This window comes from Sceloporus undulatus, chromosome 11 (assembly GCF_019175285.1).
Source record: "Sceloporus undulatus isolate JIND9_A2432 ecotype Alabama chromosome 11, SceUnd_v1.1, whole genome shotgun sequence".
Lineage (NCBI taxonomy): Eukaryota > Metazoa > Chordata > Lepidosauria > Squamata > Phrynosomatidae > Sceloporus > Sceloporus undulatus.
Window position 1 is genome coordinate 9021579 of NC_056532.1, and position 16958 is coordinate 9038536.

Genomic DNA, 16958 nt, shown 5'->3' on the forward strand with positions numbered 1-16958 from the left:
AAAGGATTTTAAAAATATTTAAAGATTCTTCTTTTCAAATTTCAAATTTAATATTATTTTATTCCAGTACTGTTTTGAAGATGGATGATAAATAGAGGGAGTTAAACCCAATCCATCGTGGGACGTTGGACAAAAGCAATCCATGAAGCTGACCATAACTTTGTCTTTCGCTCTGCATAAGTCTATTGGGGAATTTGGTATTTGCACCTTACCAAATGAGTTTCAACTCATCCACGGCTCTTGAACTGATGTGTGGATTTAATATTCAGCTTTGCACCGGATTTGACACTTCTCCGAATGTCAGAACACATTTCTTGGCGTTTTAAATGGATCCGAAGGCACACTTAGATGTATTCTGGGGATAAACACACATTTTCAATAAGTATTGAAATATTTCCTCCCCGCTTTGTAAAAAATGTAGTGTAATTCAGGAACGAAACGAAGTGAAAAAGAATAAGGGGCTGGCGTTGTCAGATGTCTCATGATGAATTGTGTTTAACTCCCTCTATTTATCATCCATCTTCAAAACAGTACTGTAATGAAATAATATTAAATTTAAAGTATTAGGGCCAGTCCCTAATAATAAGTGTAGTCTTTTGGGGAAAGTGGCATCTTGTTTGGGGTTGGATACCTGGATCTACTGGGATGTTCCTCGGTGAGCTGAATATATTAGAAAGGGTTTCCAACTTTTCTCCGTCGTGGAACAATTCCCTGAACAATACTGTCCCACTCTTCATTTATACCTCCGAAAAGGAGAGGTCTTAGGGTAACTAGATCCATGTATGCAAGTGTTTTGTTATTCGGAACAACATCCTGGGCTGAGTATTATTATTATGATCGATACATGCTTTTTTTCGCACTCAGTTCTGGTTCGTTCGGAGTTGTAATAAATAAAGTTGCTCACGTTCGCTTTAGAGATTTAAATAAAGCCTTTTCTCTGCTCTCTCTCTTTCTCTCTGTGTGTGTCTCCCTCTCTCCCCCACCAAGGAAAACTGAACAGTCAAGAGACGTACAACAATTTCACCAACAATAACCCCGGGAACCCTCGCCTTTCTCCGCTTCCGAGTCTGACGGTGGTGGTCCCTCTCGCTCAGATCAAGCAACCCATGACTTTAGGAACGATCACCAAACGTACCGGGTGAGTAACATTATTTTGAATGACGCTTCTCCTCCCTCCCTCCCTCTCTCTCTCTCTTTCTCTCTCTCTCTTTCTGTTTTGTTTTCATTTTGGAATCATAATCTCGTTGGAGCAAATTCGCGATGAGTCGCACCACCTCCATTTTGCAGATGAAGCTCGCAATTCCGCATTAAAAGAAAGCTTCCTTTTGGTGCACGCCGCAAAGAAAAGAGTAGAATAAAGAAAGCAAACACTCAAATAACCCCGGGGCGTCTCAAAATCAGATCTGTAAATATTTGTCCACAATCCCAAAATTCGTCCTCCTTTTTTAGTTATTTGTTTTTTCCTTTCCCGGCGGCTCGTTTTTCTCTAAACCATCCGAGAGATTTCCTTTTCTGCTTGAAATCGGAGGTAGTTAGTAACTCAACCCGAGGATTTCCTGCTATGTCACGGCTGGTATGTTTTCTAGCCGTTTAATAAAACATGGCATATGCATGATGGAGTTTATGGTTCTGAGTTTTTCCACTTCTTCAAATGTTACATTACCTGTTTCGTTTTTCTTCATTCCTCTTACGTTGGCCTCTCTTACGTTCACCGTCCGTCCTTCGGAGCTTGGTGAATGTGGCAGAATTAATAAAAGCCGTGGTCGCAGCAAATGCATTTAATCGGTGTCATCCCGACCTCTCAGGATATTCACTTTCCCAGACTGGTTTTAAAGACCCGGTGGAGGAGCAACGCTAAAATAAAATTGCAAGCCATTGAAGCAACAGGATAACCAAAGTAGTGTTTAAAATAACAGTCGACAATAAAACAAGTATTAGAACACTGTTCAATTAAATCACCGATAAGTAAATTGCAGTGAGAAATATGGTTCAAGGTCTATTTTAAAAGCCACCAATAAGGGATTTTACCTTCTTGGGGAAGATATTTCACAGATGGGGGGTCACAAAGAAGGCCCGGTCCTTGGTACTTACTAACCTGAATCTCCAATTAGTAAACCCAGGAAACAGGGCCTCCGGTTTGATTTTAAGGTGAGGTAGTTACACTTTGGAGTAGGCAGCCATTCTGATAAACACTGGGGTGCATTTCACCCTTAGGTTTCCTTTTGTCATGTGGTGCCAATCCAGGCCCCAGACATACTGACTGGTCACCATACAGCAGTGAAAGTCAGGCAGCATGTTAGAGATTTAATTGAAAACATTATACTATGGCCTGTTCCAGACTGCCCAAATAAAGCTGCTTCGGTCTCTTTGGAGGTATGCTGTTTAAATGATGCATGCATCCAAGAATCCAGAAGCGTGCACCAAAGCTGCCCTCCAGTGCTTAGGAAGGAGTGGGCTTTGGCGCGACCTCCAACTCTGGGACCCATGCGCCATTTAAATAGCATACCTCCAAAGAGACCCGAAGCAGCTTAATTTGGCAGTCGAACAGGCCATAAAACATGTTTTAAAAAAGCCCATGGTGAAACCTCTCTCCCTCTGCAAAACTATCATCGGTGACCTCGGAGAAGAAGAGCAGGGTTACATCCGTCTGTACCGAGATATGTGTTTTCAGACAATGTTCCATCTGCTTTTCAGCCCTAATAAATAGATGCATCGTCTCAACATCAGGCACAACAAACCCAACCTATGGGGTTACCAGAAAAGAGAGATGCGAAGTGTAATTAAATACTCATTTGCAAGAGCAGACAAATAATATAAAATGACCAGGCCTACGTCACATGAAGACTTCCCAAACGTCGCCTTGACTGCTTACTAGGCTGGTCTATATTTATTTGTCTGGAAACTTGGAGTCCCGTTGTCCCTATGCACTGAAAATGAGCAAGGAACTGAGGAGCGAACAGAAAATCTCTATTTAGTTTGCAACCTTTGAAGGAAGTTGAGGCTATAGCAGGAAGGTGGGAGGAGGAGATAGGAACCGGGACATTTTAAAGCACTGTCAAATAAGTAATGAAAGACACTTCACCCCCGTCGGTGTTCCAAAAAAGGACCAGACTGATGGTGGCAACCATCTGCGTTCAGACCAAACCTTCCTTATTGCCTCTCTATGTTTGAACATTTGATCGTTTTTTAATGCTAGGAGCATGTGATGGTGAAGATTTCATTCTCCGTGTCGGTGCAGAAGTGCAATATGTGCGTTCGTCAGTATTAAGATCACATATCCAGAAACTGTCCCATTTTGGCAAAGGAAATCTGGATTAATCCTCTACCATCCCATTTTCCCAGCAGCTTTAAAATGTCCCAGTTCCTCTCTCCTCCTCCTGCCTTCCTCTTATATCCTCAACATCCTTCAAATGCCTAAAACTGAATTTGAAGTGCAAAAGTTGTCTGGAGCTGAGCCCCTGAAGACTCAGACAAAGCAACCTGCTGCATCCTCTCCTCAGTTGTCTGTTCTTCCTTTAAAACCTTTGCAACTTGCTTACTTCAGGAACATAAAACACACTTTGCAGAAATAATTCTGCTGGCCTAAAATGGTCACGTTTGGTATTTTAAAACCCAGTTTGTTTGACAAACATAGAATCATAGCATCACAGAGTTGGAAGAGACCACAAGGGCCATCCAGTCCAACCCCATTCTGCCATGCAGGAAATCCAAATCAAAGCATCCCCAGCAGATGGCCATCTAGCCTCCGCTTAAAGACCTCCAAGGAAGGAGATGCCACTACACTCCGAGGGAAACTGAATTTCTGTTCCAAATGTGCAAATGTTTGGTTGCTTCATTACACTCAGAATTTCAATGTCCTCAACTGTAAGGGATACCCGAACTCTTAAGAAACTGCTTTGGTTTTAGTAGTTTATTAAGCACCGGCTAAACGAAACAAAGCCACGGAGAATAAAAAACGAGAGAAACCGTCAACATCCACAAAAGAGAGAAAATTATTTTCTCTCCTTTAGTCCTTCGTAGTATCAGACATAAAGAAACCATTCCCATAAAAGAACTGAGACCAGGAATACGATAGTGTACATAGTCTTCCATAAAAGTATTCCTGTTAGGTAATTTTTAGGAAACATTTTGAAGGCGTAAATAGATTTACTTTGCTTTATTATACTAAAAGAAGATATTCATAGGCCAGTTTTTCACACACACACCAAAATTATCAGTTTTCCCATTTTTCCAGGGGAAAAAGGTCTTGGGGGGATTAAAAAACAAACTTATACATAACAAACCTAGCTTTTTAAAACTGATTTTCCCCCTCCTGGGCCTTTGCATCTCTACCTGCATGACTCATATTGGACTCTGTTGTGATAAATAGGCTGCTGTTCCTTGTCCAATTGAGATAAACCAGTATTTTACAATGTCCCAAAAGCCTTATTGTAATTATTGCTTAATATTTTAAAGCCTTTCCCTATCTTTTCCCCTTTCCCCTGCTTAAAAATGGTCATGGGGGTAGTTTAGGAGTTCATACAAAGACTTCTGTCCAAAAAGAAAACAACATCGGTGCCAAGTTTTGTTTTGATATCTAGGTCCGTTTCGTTTTGCCATACATTTTTGCATTTCCACCTCCACCCACCCCCCAAATTGAGAGCAGAGAATGAGCTAAGGAATTGCAATTGCAGTTGTTCACTATGTGATTGTAGCTGTAGCAGTGCTTGAATATCACAGTGTCACGGGATGTGCGTTGCAAGCAAGAGGAGAATCTGGTAGATGGGCTGTGCCACTCTAAGGCTGCATCCGCGCTGCAGAAATAACCCACCTTGCCACCGTTTTCGCCGCCATGGCTCAATGCAGCTGACATTCTGGGACGTGTCGTTTCATTGTGTCTCGGAGAGCTGCCGCACAACAAGCTACAGCTCCCACAATCCCATAGCATTGAGCCATGCCAGCGAACGTGGTGCCAAGCTGGAGCCTAAATAGCAGGGAAGGGGATCATATTTTGGATTCCTAAGGAACGGGGAGAGAATACAAGAATTTATGTAACGTTTTCATGCCTCACCTTCCAGCCAAAAAAGGCTTCCGGAGCAGTTCTAGCTTGCAAAAGGGAACACTGACTCTCCTCCAACCCCTGAAGGGTAAAGGATGGGGAGAGAGGGATTTGGACAAAAGGAAAGTCCCAACTGCAGTTGTTATAGGGCCAGCTAGGTGAGTCATTTGAGGTAGCCAAGACATTCGAGAAGGAGAGCCAAAGGCAGAGGAATGGCCTCTCCTCCACACAGAAAACTATTATAGCTGGGAGCACACTGGTACTGATGCATTTCTAGTTTTTAATTTTTAATATTATATTACATAGGATGGTATTAGGATGCTGGTGTTAGCCAGCATCCTACCACCACATGCTGCTGTATGTGGCAATGGAGGTTGGGCAGCAGATAGCTGACAAGCCATATATCACTCATGGCTGTGTTTGAAGCCCCTGAGACCCCCTTTGCTGAATTAAAAATCCATTTTTATACTGGGGACCTGTACCTTATTCTACAGTGGTCCCTTGGTATCAGCCAGGCTTTGGTTCCAGGACCCCCCGATGGATACCAAAGTCCATGGATGCTCAGATCCCATGAAATACAATGGCATAGTAAAATGGTGTTCCTTATATAAACTGGCAAAATCAAAGTTTGCTTTTCTGGAATTTATATGTTTTAATATATTTTCAAGGTGTGAACGGTTGGATCCGTGGATACGGAGGGCCGACCTTATAAGATAAATGTTGCTCCCAAAAATGGTTTCGGCACAAACAGAAATATTACCCTCCACTACAACTTCCGCTTGGCACTGTGCCACTGAAATTGGATGGTATGTAGCAGAGGGAGGAAATAGGGTCTGCAGGGGGATCTAGGGCTCGAAACTACATTGTCAGACCTGCTAAGGTTGCCCAACCTAGGCCTAGACCAAGCCCTCCATCATGGCATCTCAACCTGGGTTGCCAAACAGACAAGTTAAGCCCGAAACCTCACAGTCATTGTTTGCCTCTTCCGTGCATGTTCTGCCTTCTTTCAGCACACCCTCTCTCTGCAATCTGCTGTTACATTTCTCTCTCTCTTTCTTTGTGTGTCTCTGGCTCTCTGGAAAGCCTTGTACAGCAAGCACTTTTTTTTTGTCTAGCTTGTCTCCCTCTGCCATTTCCGTGGCTTTGGCTCCTTCCTCGAAGGGTGGAGAAGCAAACGCGGATTCAAGGGGGAGCTCTCCTTGTTCGCCGGCTCACACAATCTCTGGTGTTTGCTCAAAGAAGCCACAGAGCTGAAACACCTTGGCTTCTCCGGGCTTCACCTCGACAGGTTTGAATACGGTTGACTTCACCCTCTTGCCTTTGGAGACAGGCTAGTTAAATACTGCCCCGCTTCCTGTAATCTTTTGAAGATCTTTCAGGTCCTTCCAATGCTCGAGTTGTCATCTTTCAACGTCGAGGAGGAGCAAGAAACATCCCGGACGTTGGGTTGTTGAGCTTCCCCCTTTCTCCTTCCAGTCTATATCAAGCAGCTCCACTTCGCAAATCCAGGCACCAGTGCGCATAAACCAGCACTGTATGTATGCATAGCCCTTGGCTTGCAGAAGAGCACAAGCTGCAAATACCTTGACCCAGCAAGGGCTGGTGCCATTGTACCACCCTTCGAAGTCGTGAGGGTCCAACGCTAGGACTTTCTGATCTGACAGTGTTTTGTATAAGTGCTTTAGGCTACAATCCTAGGTTTATTGATCAATTAAATCTTTAAAATCTTTTTCTCCACGGAGCATGCCAGCATATGTGGCTCTCTTCCTTCTGGTTGTTGTTGTTGTGCCGTCAAGTCATTTCCAACTTACGGCAACCCTAAGACGAACCTGTTACGGGGTTTTCGTGGCAAATTTCCGCAGAAAGGTTTTGCCATTGCCATCCTCTGACTCTGAGAGAGTGTCACCCAATGGGTTTGCATGGATCTCTTCCTGCCTATCTGCAAAGAGATCTTGTAACACCTTTGAGACTTGACTGCATGAAAGAAGTTGTAGCAGAAGCTTTCGTAGACCTTCCTGGGCACCTGCTCACTCCTTGCATCTGAGGAAGTTGACCTTATCTACAAACCCTTCTGCTACCAATTCTTTCAAAGGTGCCACAAGATCCTTTTATATACAGATATCCCAGATTACCATGGCTGTGTCTCTGAATTCTTCCTGCCCATGTTACTCCCACAATATCCTTGGGAGGTAGGCATGGCTTTTGCAACAGCCCCATGAGAGTAAGTGGCCCAAAGTCACCCAGTAGGTTTGTGGCTTTGGGTGGAACTTAAACCTATATCTTGTTGTTGTGTGCCTTTAGATTGTTATGGTCATGGGGTTTTCTTGGCCAGGTTTGTTCAGAGGAGGTTTGCCATTGCCTTCCCCTGAGGCTGAGAGGACGTGACTTGCCCAAGATCACCCAACGGGTTTCATGGCCTAACTAGGAATCAAACCCTGGTCTCCAGAGTCCTAGTCCAACCTTCAGTCCATGCTGGCTGCCATGAACCTATATCTACTGAATTCAACGTATCTTGATTCTGGGTAGACATTGCAGGGTTTCATTGTCCTATTGGAATCAATACAACTTTAAAGCATTTGTGTTTTCCTGGATCATACCCCTATTAAAAGCAGCTAACCACCCCCACTATATGGGGACAACTGGCATAAGCAACTCAAAATCCATACCAAAGAGCGGTGTGAAAAAGAAGTGGGGCTGCATAAGAACAGTCCCGATTCTGCCGAGTCTGAGGCTTCGGAGGAGCTGTGGCTGGTGGATTGGGCCCACTGACTGGAAGGAGGAGGGAGAAAGGAGTCTCTTTGTGGAGCAAAGAACGAAGTGGAACGCCGATGTTCCCTGAAGCCTGACGAGACCTAAAATGGCCAAATTGAGACAGCAGCCTTAACTTAAGCCTCCAGGGGGCAAAGCGTGTGTTTAACATATTTAACATCTGCCCTCCTATTTCTCGAAACACAGAGCAACGCAGCCTGCAATGGGAAGACAGGACAGGGACCATCTGCCTGGCTCTGAGAAGTGGAGGGCGCGTGGATTACCACAAATGGCAAAAGACAGATGTATTTACACCTACGTGGACAACACCTTGAAGCGCTGCTCTGAGGAAACATGCCCCCCTCCTCTCTCTCTCTGCCCGTCTCTGGAAGCAGCTGCCCATCCTTTGGTGCCTGAGCATCAGTCGCGAGAGAAGGGCTTGCAACCCCACCGGATTTGCACCACTGGCTCCTGTTCAGCAGCCATCGAGGGGAGGAAGAAATAGAATTGCTCTTTCCTTTCTCTGTTCACCTTTTCAAGTCTCAGCTCAGTCAGGGGGTACCCAAGGAGTGCGAAACTGAAAAGGTGATGCCAACCTAAAAGCATACGTTCCGACAGAGCAGACCCACTATTAGGTATGAAATCCTAGCAGAGAGTATAGGGCAGCAATGGGTGCCTTGTTGTTATTCCTTATGGACTCCAAGGATATTCCCCTCCATGGGCGGACAAAGCTATGCGTGCCACATGGCCTGGCCTGGACCCCCTAATTTTAAAAAAGGATCTTGCCGAACCTTGGAGACTAACTGGGCAAACATGGAGCTCTTCTCTCCCCTCAAGGGATGCTGAATAGGTCTTGCAGACTCAGAGCAACCATGGATGGCCCTTGCGGTCTCTTCCAACTCTATGGCTTGTTACAGACTGCCAAAATAAAGCTGCTTCGGGTCTCTTTGGAGGTATGCTATTTAAATGATGCATGGATCCTAAGAGTCCGGAGGTCGCGCCAAAGCCACACTCCATTCCTAAGCACTGGAGGGCAGCTTTGGTGCAGCTTCTGGATTCTTAGGATGCATGCATCATTTAAACAGCATACCTCCAAAGAGATCCGAAGCAGCTTTATTTTGGTAGTCTGTAAAAGGCCTATGATTCTATGATTCTCTAGCTTCCTTGACTGAGTCTCTTTTATTGTTATTGTTAACCACCTTCGAGTCGATCTCGACCTATGGCGACCCTGTGGATGAGATACCTCCATGCATCCTTATCCCCCACTGCTTTGCTTAGTTCCTGTAAATTCGTATCCCTGATCTTCTTAATATCCATCCATCTAGCATGCAGCCTTCCTCTCTTTCGACTTCCTTCTGCCTTTCCTGGCACTATTGTATTCCCCAAGGAACTGTGCCTACTCATGTTGTGACCAAGATACGACAGCCTCAGTTTGGTCATCTTGGCTTCCAGGGAGATTTTTGGCCCGATCTGTTCAAGAACCCATTGGTTGTCTTCTTGGCTGCCCACAGAATCCTTAGCACTGAGCCTTATGCGCCTGTAATGCAGTCTTCCTTTTTTCCTTATGCCAAGCGTTATTGTCTTTTTAAATAAGTCCTATCTTCTCATGAGATGGCCAATCTCAGTTCAGTCGTCTCGTCGTCTAGGGAGAATTCTGGCTTGATTTGCTCTAGAACAGTGGTTCTCAACCTTCCTAATGCAGCGACCCTTTCAGACAGTTCCTCATGTTGTGGTGACCCCCAACAATAAAATTATTTTCATTGCTACATGCAAATATGTGTTTTCTGATGGTCTTAGGCGACCCCCATGAAAGGGTTGTTTGACCCCCAAAGGGGTCCTGACCCATAGTTTGGGAACCACTGCTCTAGAACCCATCGATTGTCTTTTTAGGAACCCATAGTATCCATAGAACTCTCCCCCAGCTCCATGTTTCAGATGAGTTATTTCTACTTCCTATCAGCTTTCGTCACTATCCAGCTTATACCGAAATCAACAATACGATGTACGCCAAATCTTTACTTGGAGTTACTCCATCCCTTAAATCATTCTTTGAAAGCACCTTCCAGTTTGGACGTTCCTTTGGAGGTGGAGTGGCGGCTCCAAAGACCCAAGTCCAAAGCCGGCACTGGATACCCGGGCCTTGAATCCCAGCCCTGGGAAACGAAACGGTTGTACAAAGCGCAGGCACTGGAATGCTTTTCAGTTGCATTTGTTTTTGCCGTGCGGGAAGAAGAATGCAGATAACACTTTTTTTGATGTGGGATCTGGCTGAGATGTTATCGTCTCGTGTACGATTTGTTCATAAAATCACTGATATCCGTTTGATCTCTTTTGAACTCTGAAGACTTTAATCCTTTCCAGGACCTATTAGTGGTACAGACACAGATTTTTCTTTACAAAGAAAAAGAAGAGCAATACCAGCTGAATAGGAAATAACAAGGGGAAACCAAAACCAAACCCTTGAAAGGGAAGGCAAAAATTCAAGCGCTGGGTTTCCGACACGCAGAGTCAGTCAAAGGCAACACATTTGAGGAAATTATTTTCACCAACAATGTTTTCGGGGGCTGGATTAGATCTGCGGATTCCAGTCCATAGCCTGCTTTATTCCAGTTGGAAGGAAGTTTAGAAAGAAGGGATTTGTTTCCCCGCACTCCTACGGGGCACAACAGAGTGGGTTTTGGAAAGGAAAACAGGAGATGTGACCATATGCCCAAATACTTCCCAGCTATCCCGAATTTCTTAAAGTGCTCCGGAGGTCTCTCCCTTCTGTGAAAAAGAATATAGGAGTTGTTTGTAGTTTATTGTGGCACTAGAGCTCTCCGACAGAGAAGGCTCAATGTCTCACAAAACTATGGCCTGTTCCAGACTGCCAAAATAAAGCTGCTTCGGGTCTCTTTGGAGGTATGCTATTTAAATGATGCATGGGTCCTACGAGTCTGGAGGTCGCGCCAAAGCCACACTCCATTCCTAAGCACCGGAGTGCAGCTTTGGTGCAGCTTCTGGATTCTTAGGATGCATGCATCATTTAAATAGCATACCTCCAAAGAGACCCGAAGCAGCTTTATTTTAGCAGTCTGGAATAAGCCCATAGTTCCCAGAATGTAGCACTGAGCCACTGGATTATTTCCACAGTGTATTTTGGACCATCGGTCTCAAAACCTCAGCCCTCCAGTTGTCTTGAACTTCAGTTCCCAGAAGTCCCAGGCAGCATGGCCTATAATCGGGAATACTGGGAGCTGTGGTCCAAAACATCTGGAGGACCAAAGTTTGGGAACCATTGCTTTAAATCAACAAACACTGACCGTGGAAATATAACAGCAAGGCACTGAAACAGCAACAGGAAATCTCAGATACACCAAATACGTTTTATAAAAAGGGACCTTGCAGCCCCTTTGAGAAAGAAGCAAAAGCTCGTGCTACAACTTCTTTCGCACAGTTAGTCTCAAAGCGGCTGCAAGATCCCTTTGCATGCTGATATTCCAGACTAGCGTCGCTATGCCTCCGAATTCAGTTTTTTTAAAAAGTGAGAGGTTTTGTAAGAGCGCATAGGTCAGTGGTTCCCAACCTGTGGGTCGGGACCCCTTTGGGGGTCGCATGACCCTTTCATGGGGGTCGCCTAAGACCATTGGAAAACACCTATTATGAAGTAGCAATGAAAATAGTTTCATGGGTTTGGGTCACCACAACGTGAGGAACTGTATTAAAGGGTCACAGCATTAGAAAGGTTGGGAACCACTGGCATAGGTAAAGGAATATTTTGCCAGCTTCACAGATAACCAAGGAAGATTAGTCCAACCCATTGGGCAACCAATCGTTGATAAACTAATAATACTAATTTTTAGATTTTGGGCAGCCTTTCCCTCCTCTTCCTCTGAGAGTTTCAAACAGTTCAAATGAATCCATATATATATATATATATATATATATATATATAGGGATGAAAATAGCCGTAATCTGTTGTGTGCACAGAGTGAAGCCAGTGGCTGTTGGACAGCTCTCATGGTTTCTTTGGCTTGACATTGCTGTGTTATTGTCACCCAACAGAGCCATCTGGTGCTGTCGATTCGAGGATGGGTTCTCTTGTAAAATTTGTACACTGTCCTTTTTTATTAATGCACACTGAACCACGACATGTGTGAAGCAGCCCAGAAAAACGTGCTCAGGGGGTGATGCCTGACATGAACCGCCATGGCAGACCTGTTCCCGGTCGCATTTCAGTCAACCTTTTGCAAACAGTTGGCTTTCCGTTCCTCTTCCCCCACCGCTGCTGAAAAGGAGGCTGGGTTGGAGGGGGGAGATCGTTCGCCTCCCCTTCCCCATCTCTCCATCTTAACAGATGTCAAACAAAGTTTCGTTTTTGGCTTTGGTTTCATTATTTCTAAGCCTTGTCAGCCAGGCCTGAGTGCTTTTGGTCTTTCCACATCTAGCAACATTCTGTGCATGGACAATCCACGTGCCTCTTGCAGGTTAAACAGTCATGCAGCATTGTGCACTGTTGATCGTGGTTTCCTACCTTCCAGTTGTATTTTCGGTTTGGCAGGGATGATCCTAATTATTGTATATACTCAAAACGGATCCAGAAACCATACACAAATCTGCAGTGTGAAATGCGGAATGTGCAACCGAAGTCCCAAATGTGTGGTGCATAGCACAATGCATGACCTTACCGTACGCACAGCTTCGCTTCTGCTACGATCAGAGGAACATGCCTGTTGCGGTGTGGCAAATAATGCGCTCTGCAAAACCTACGCATGCATATAGCAGAATGGCAGCCTTAGTTCCCAAGCTTTCAAGCACAAGCATAAGGACTAGAAACTTCCCACCCTCAAAAAAAAAAAACCCCCACCCAGCTGCGACATGCTGCCAATTTCTTTGTGCTTTTGCTGCATGCGCTCCAGATCAATTATGTTGCTGTGGTTTCCCTTTGGTGCTGAAAGTTATAAATCTATACTTTAAAAAAAGGAGAAGACATGTTGGGGGTAGCTAATGAGGCAGCCTTCTCTGCTTTCCCCTTTTCCCTCCATCTTCTTATTCATGCGCGCTCAGTAAGACGTTGTGGAGGCAGCTGCCATTTACTTTGCCTTGTTGTACACCTTGCTTTGTTGGCACACAGCTACAGTAGTAGCATTGGCTAAAGTAGATTCCCATTCGTTCCCCGCTCAAGTATTATCCCACTGTTTACTGCTGCAGTTTGGACATGAAAAGCTGGGTTTCTCCAGCCCTCTTTCTCTATCCTCCCAATGCTGCTAAAATAAGTTCTAACCAGGCAAAGGATGATGATGAAAAAGAAAAGCTGAGTTGGGCATAACATCACTTTGTAAAAAGAAGCTTCTTTGTCAGAGGAAGAATTATATTGACAGTGTGGGAAGAATATGTTGTAGAACACAGTTGGCCCTCTCTATCCATGGATTCTGCATCCGCAGATTCCACCATCCATGGCTTTGAAAAGGTCCCCCCACTTTAAAGAATATTCCAGAAAGCAAACTTTGATTTTTGCCATTTTATATATGCCATTGCGTACAATGGGACTTGAGCATCCACTGATTTTGGTATCCACGCAAGTCCCCAGTGGATACCAAGGACCCTTTGTACATAAGAAGAGGGTTCAATATGAGTGTTTCCGGGAGTGTCCCAGCGTTTCTTGGGGCACGTTTCTAGCCCTCTTGTTTCCTTGGGCGAGGGCATGCCTTTTTTCGTTTTGGAAACTGATAATGTTAATGGTCTGATTTGACACTGTTGCTTGTTGACGTTGACCTCTTCCATCTAATTTCTGTGCATTTCCCCCCTCGTTTCCCACGAAGACCTTACCTGTTTGGAGCAGGATGTTTTTCCATAAAAGCTCCATGGTGAGTTCAGTTCAATCCCAGCATGCCTTCTAATTATTTTGCTGTACTCACTGGACATTATCATAGATTTGCTTTCCTCCTCCTCCTTCTTCTTCTTCTTGTTCTTCTTCCATTGCATGATCTCATCATTCCATACATGCAAGTGGCACATGACGGAGGGCAGAGCTAAGTGTGCTTCCCATTTCCTATCCCTGTCATTTGTTGTGACCTGTTGATAGTATTATGTAGTGTGTTTCCCCCAATGCTCCTCCCAGGGCCATCTCCAAAATGGTGGGCCTCCTCCGTACCATGGTCCTCTTTGGGCCATCTGCTACTTCCTCTGATCTGTGCTGGGCCTGTCTCATAATGCCCCAGAAAAGCTCCAGATTGATGCCATCTCAGGAGTTTCATGGGAAATTGAGATGCCACCTCCATTACACTGAACCAAGGGAAACATCTGAACATGGATGGAGGGAATCAGACATCAGTAATGGTCCCTCTTTGCTGCCCAAGAAGGTCATCTGGCTACACCAGGGTCCTTCCAGAGGAGGTTTTTCATACGCAGCCATTTTCCTTGTTTATTCCCACAATTTCACCAGGCAAAGTGTGATTTACACTACGTTGTCCTCCCATATTTTATCACTCGCTCTTTGGGCTTCCCTCAAGAACTCCATTGAGAAGGACCAAAACAGAATAGCGACACAATGTCTATTGATCTAGGAGCTCTCCAGGCTCTCTTTCCCACTTCCCCATCATAGCTGGCCACGCGGAGCATTTGTGGAAACACACAACACAGTAACCATGTATCACACATCTCCATAAACTACCCGTTGGTGGAAGAAGGGTAGAAACCTGACCTGGATTTGTTCTTTTTGACAGCAACCACATGTTCTCCCTCACACTTAGTTCTGCCCTTAGAACTGTCAGGCCTCTGTTATCCTCTGTGGCTGTTTCTTCCTTGGGCATTTCTTGCATCCATGGGTGGCCTGAATCATTGCCCAGATAGCTTTTGATATGATTCGGGGCGTCTTTTTTTTACCTGTGCTACTTAAGTTCCTTCACTCCAACTCAGTCTGTCTGTGATCTTTGGCTGAGGCAGTGTGACAGAGACCTTAAAACATACACAGCATTCCACAAATGAAAACTGGGCTAAGCAACATCAGACTGTGGTTATGATGGCCAAAGTTATTAATGAAGAAGAACATACAAGACTGTGGAGGAAAGTGGGAGGAGGAGAGAGAAACTGGGACCCTTTAAAATGCTTAACTAGTGAGAAGCCTCTGTTTCTAACTTCACTGAGATGGAGGTAGACTAATCCTCTCCTAGCTCCCTTGGATGCCCCTAGGAGTAGCAACTCAGCTCTTGAAAGGGTTTATGGGGACTTTCCCAGCTGGTACACAGTGCAAAAATGAACCAAGAGAAGGATAGATCCAGTCCACAATGGAGTGGAGGCTTCCAGGGCGCCTAATTCTGCATCACGGCCAAGTCTTTTTGTGACAGAGGAATACTCCTCTTCTAGTTTTGCATAATGCAGTATGCTCAGCGAAATAGTTTATGGCAACCTGTCTCAACCTTTTTATCCCCGAACAACCCTTGAAGTGATTTTCAGGTCTCAAGGAACCGCTGGATGAAACTTATTATTATATCTACATCTTAACAAAGTTTATTTCTCCCCCAATCCCAATCTCTTGGAGAACCCCTAGCAACTTAATGTGGAACCCTAGGGCTCCTGGTTGAGAAACCTTGGTTTATTATGTTCTTCCCCCTAAAAATGGAAGGAGATGTGGGGCTGGAGAGAGATTGCACCAAAGTGGTCGCCTGGAAGCCTGTGAGCCAAGCCAAGCTTTCCCCTTGTGCACTCTGCATTACCTCCCATGCTTACTACAAGGATTGTTGAGATGTGAGGAGCTTGGAGCACTCGAAATGGTCATCCAATGCTATTACTATTTTTTATTAGAGCGTTCTTGTTAGATGCAGCGGGCCCTCTTTCATTTCATTAAAGGAAAAGAAAAGCTTGAATGTGGATTGCTTGTCAAAGACCCATCCGTGGCTTGCACCGGGGGACATCAGTAGAGATGCTCCTCGCATCCGTCAGAACAAGCACATTCCCATGTCAACCAGGGATGACATTGGCCCGAGCCAAGATTAAAAGCTCTAGATTAAAGTGACAAATATATGGAATGTAATAGGCCTTAAATCATGGAATATGCGCTCGCGAAAGTCTCTTGCGGTCCGTTTGATGCCGCGATTATAGCGCTTTGGAGAAAAGCGAAGCCCTGTTTGCTTTTGCAGCAATTGAGGGGGCAGAATTAAGAACTACAGGGGATGCGATTTGATTTGATTTTTTTTCAAGCCTGCATACTGTTTTCATTAAGATCTTAATGAGACCTAAAATAATGTCAGCAAAATTGAGCGTAGATTTATCTGCTCTGTTTGCTTGTGCTGAGTCAAAGAATAATAACGCGGGGGCTTGTAATTATTTTTGGTAGTTGATTTTTTAAGCTTGAAAGAAACCACTAAAAAGGGATCTCTTGGAGGAGGGATTTGGAACGGAGCTTAGTTTTGGAGGAGGAAAAGAAAGTTCATTACGGATTTGCCGAATACAGGGTTGTGAATGAGCCGTGGGTGTGTTTCGGCAAGAAGACTAGTGCCAGAAACCATTGGGGAGTGTGCGCATCCTAAAGAGAATGAATGGGGATCTGCACAAAGGGCAGCAGCTATGTCAGTGAAACGGTCCTCCATTGAGAAGGTCCTCCATTCAAGCCTTTGCATCTCCAAGGAAGATTGAGAACACTCTCTGAAATGCATGATCATTCTCATAGATTTGCGGACAGGGTACCATACCTTCCAACATTTCACACATTAAACTGAGGGTTAATAAAACACATGGGACCAAGCAACATCAGAGGGAGGCTAGGATGACCAAAGTTATGAATGCAGAAGAAGAAACAAGCTAGGAGAGGCTGCAGCATTTTGCTTTTGCCTGAGCCTACTGGGAAGAGCAAGACTTCACCCTCACTTAAATTATAACATTTTCCTATATAGATTTCATGTTGGTGGTGCCTACACTGCCGTTGTCAAATCCATATGCAATTGTTTTATGTATCATTTCCTATCCTAATATTCTCTCCCCTCTCCCAGGCCTGCCGACTATGCTGAATGTGCTTAAAACAAAGATAATATCCCTGGTCGCCCCCTTCTCCCTTCCTCACTTAGCGTTTAACCACAAGAGTAATCGTGTTTTACAAGGCTGCCTTCTTTCTGTCTACAAAACATCATTCTTGAACTGAAAATGTTTTGGCACTGGAAGCCAGGGCTTCAGTGTGCGCTGAGGAAGACGTTTGTTT

At 44.7% G+C, this 16958-nt stretch overlaps 1 protein-coding gene across 1 annotated transcript in view; it reads left to right on the forward strand.

Annotated features, from left to right (window-relative positions):
• BCAS3 (BCAS3 microtubule associated cell migration factor) overlaps positions 1-16958 on the forward strand; it is a 416672-nt gene that overhangs the window by 180493 nt on the left and 219221 nt on the right. The window contains 2 exon segments of the mRNA XM_042442606.1: positions 988-1138; positions 13588-13632. Coding sequence (XP_042298540.1) covers positions 988-1138; positions 13588-13632 — 196 coding nt within the window.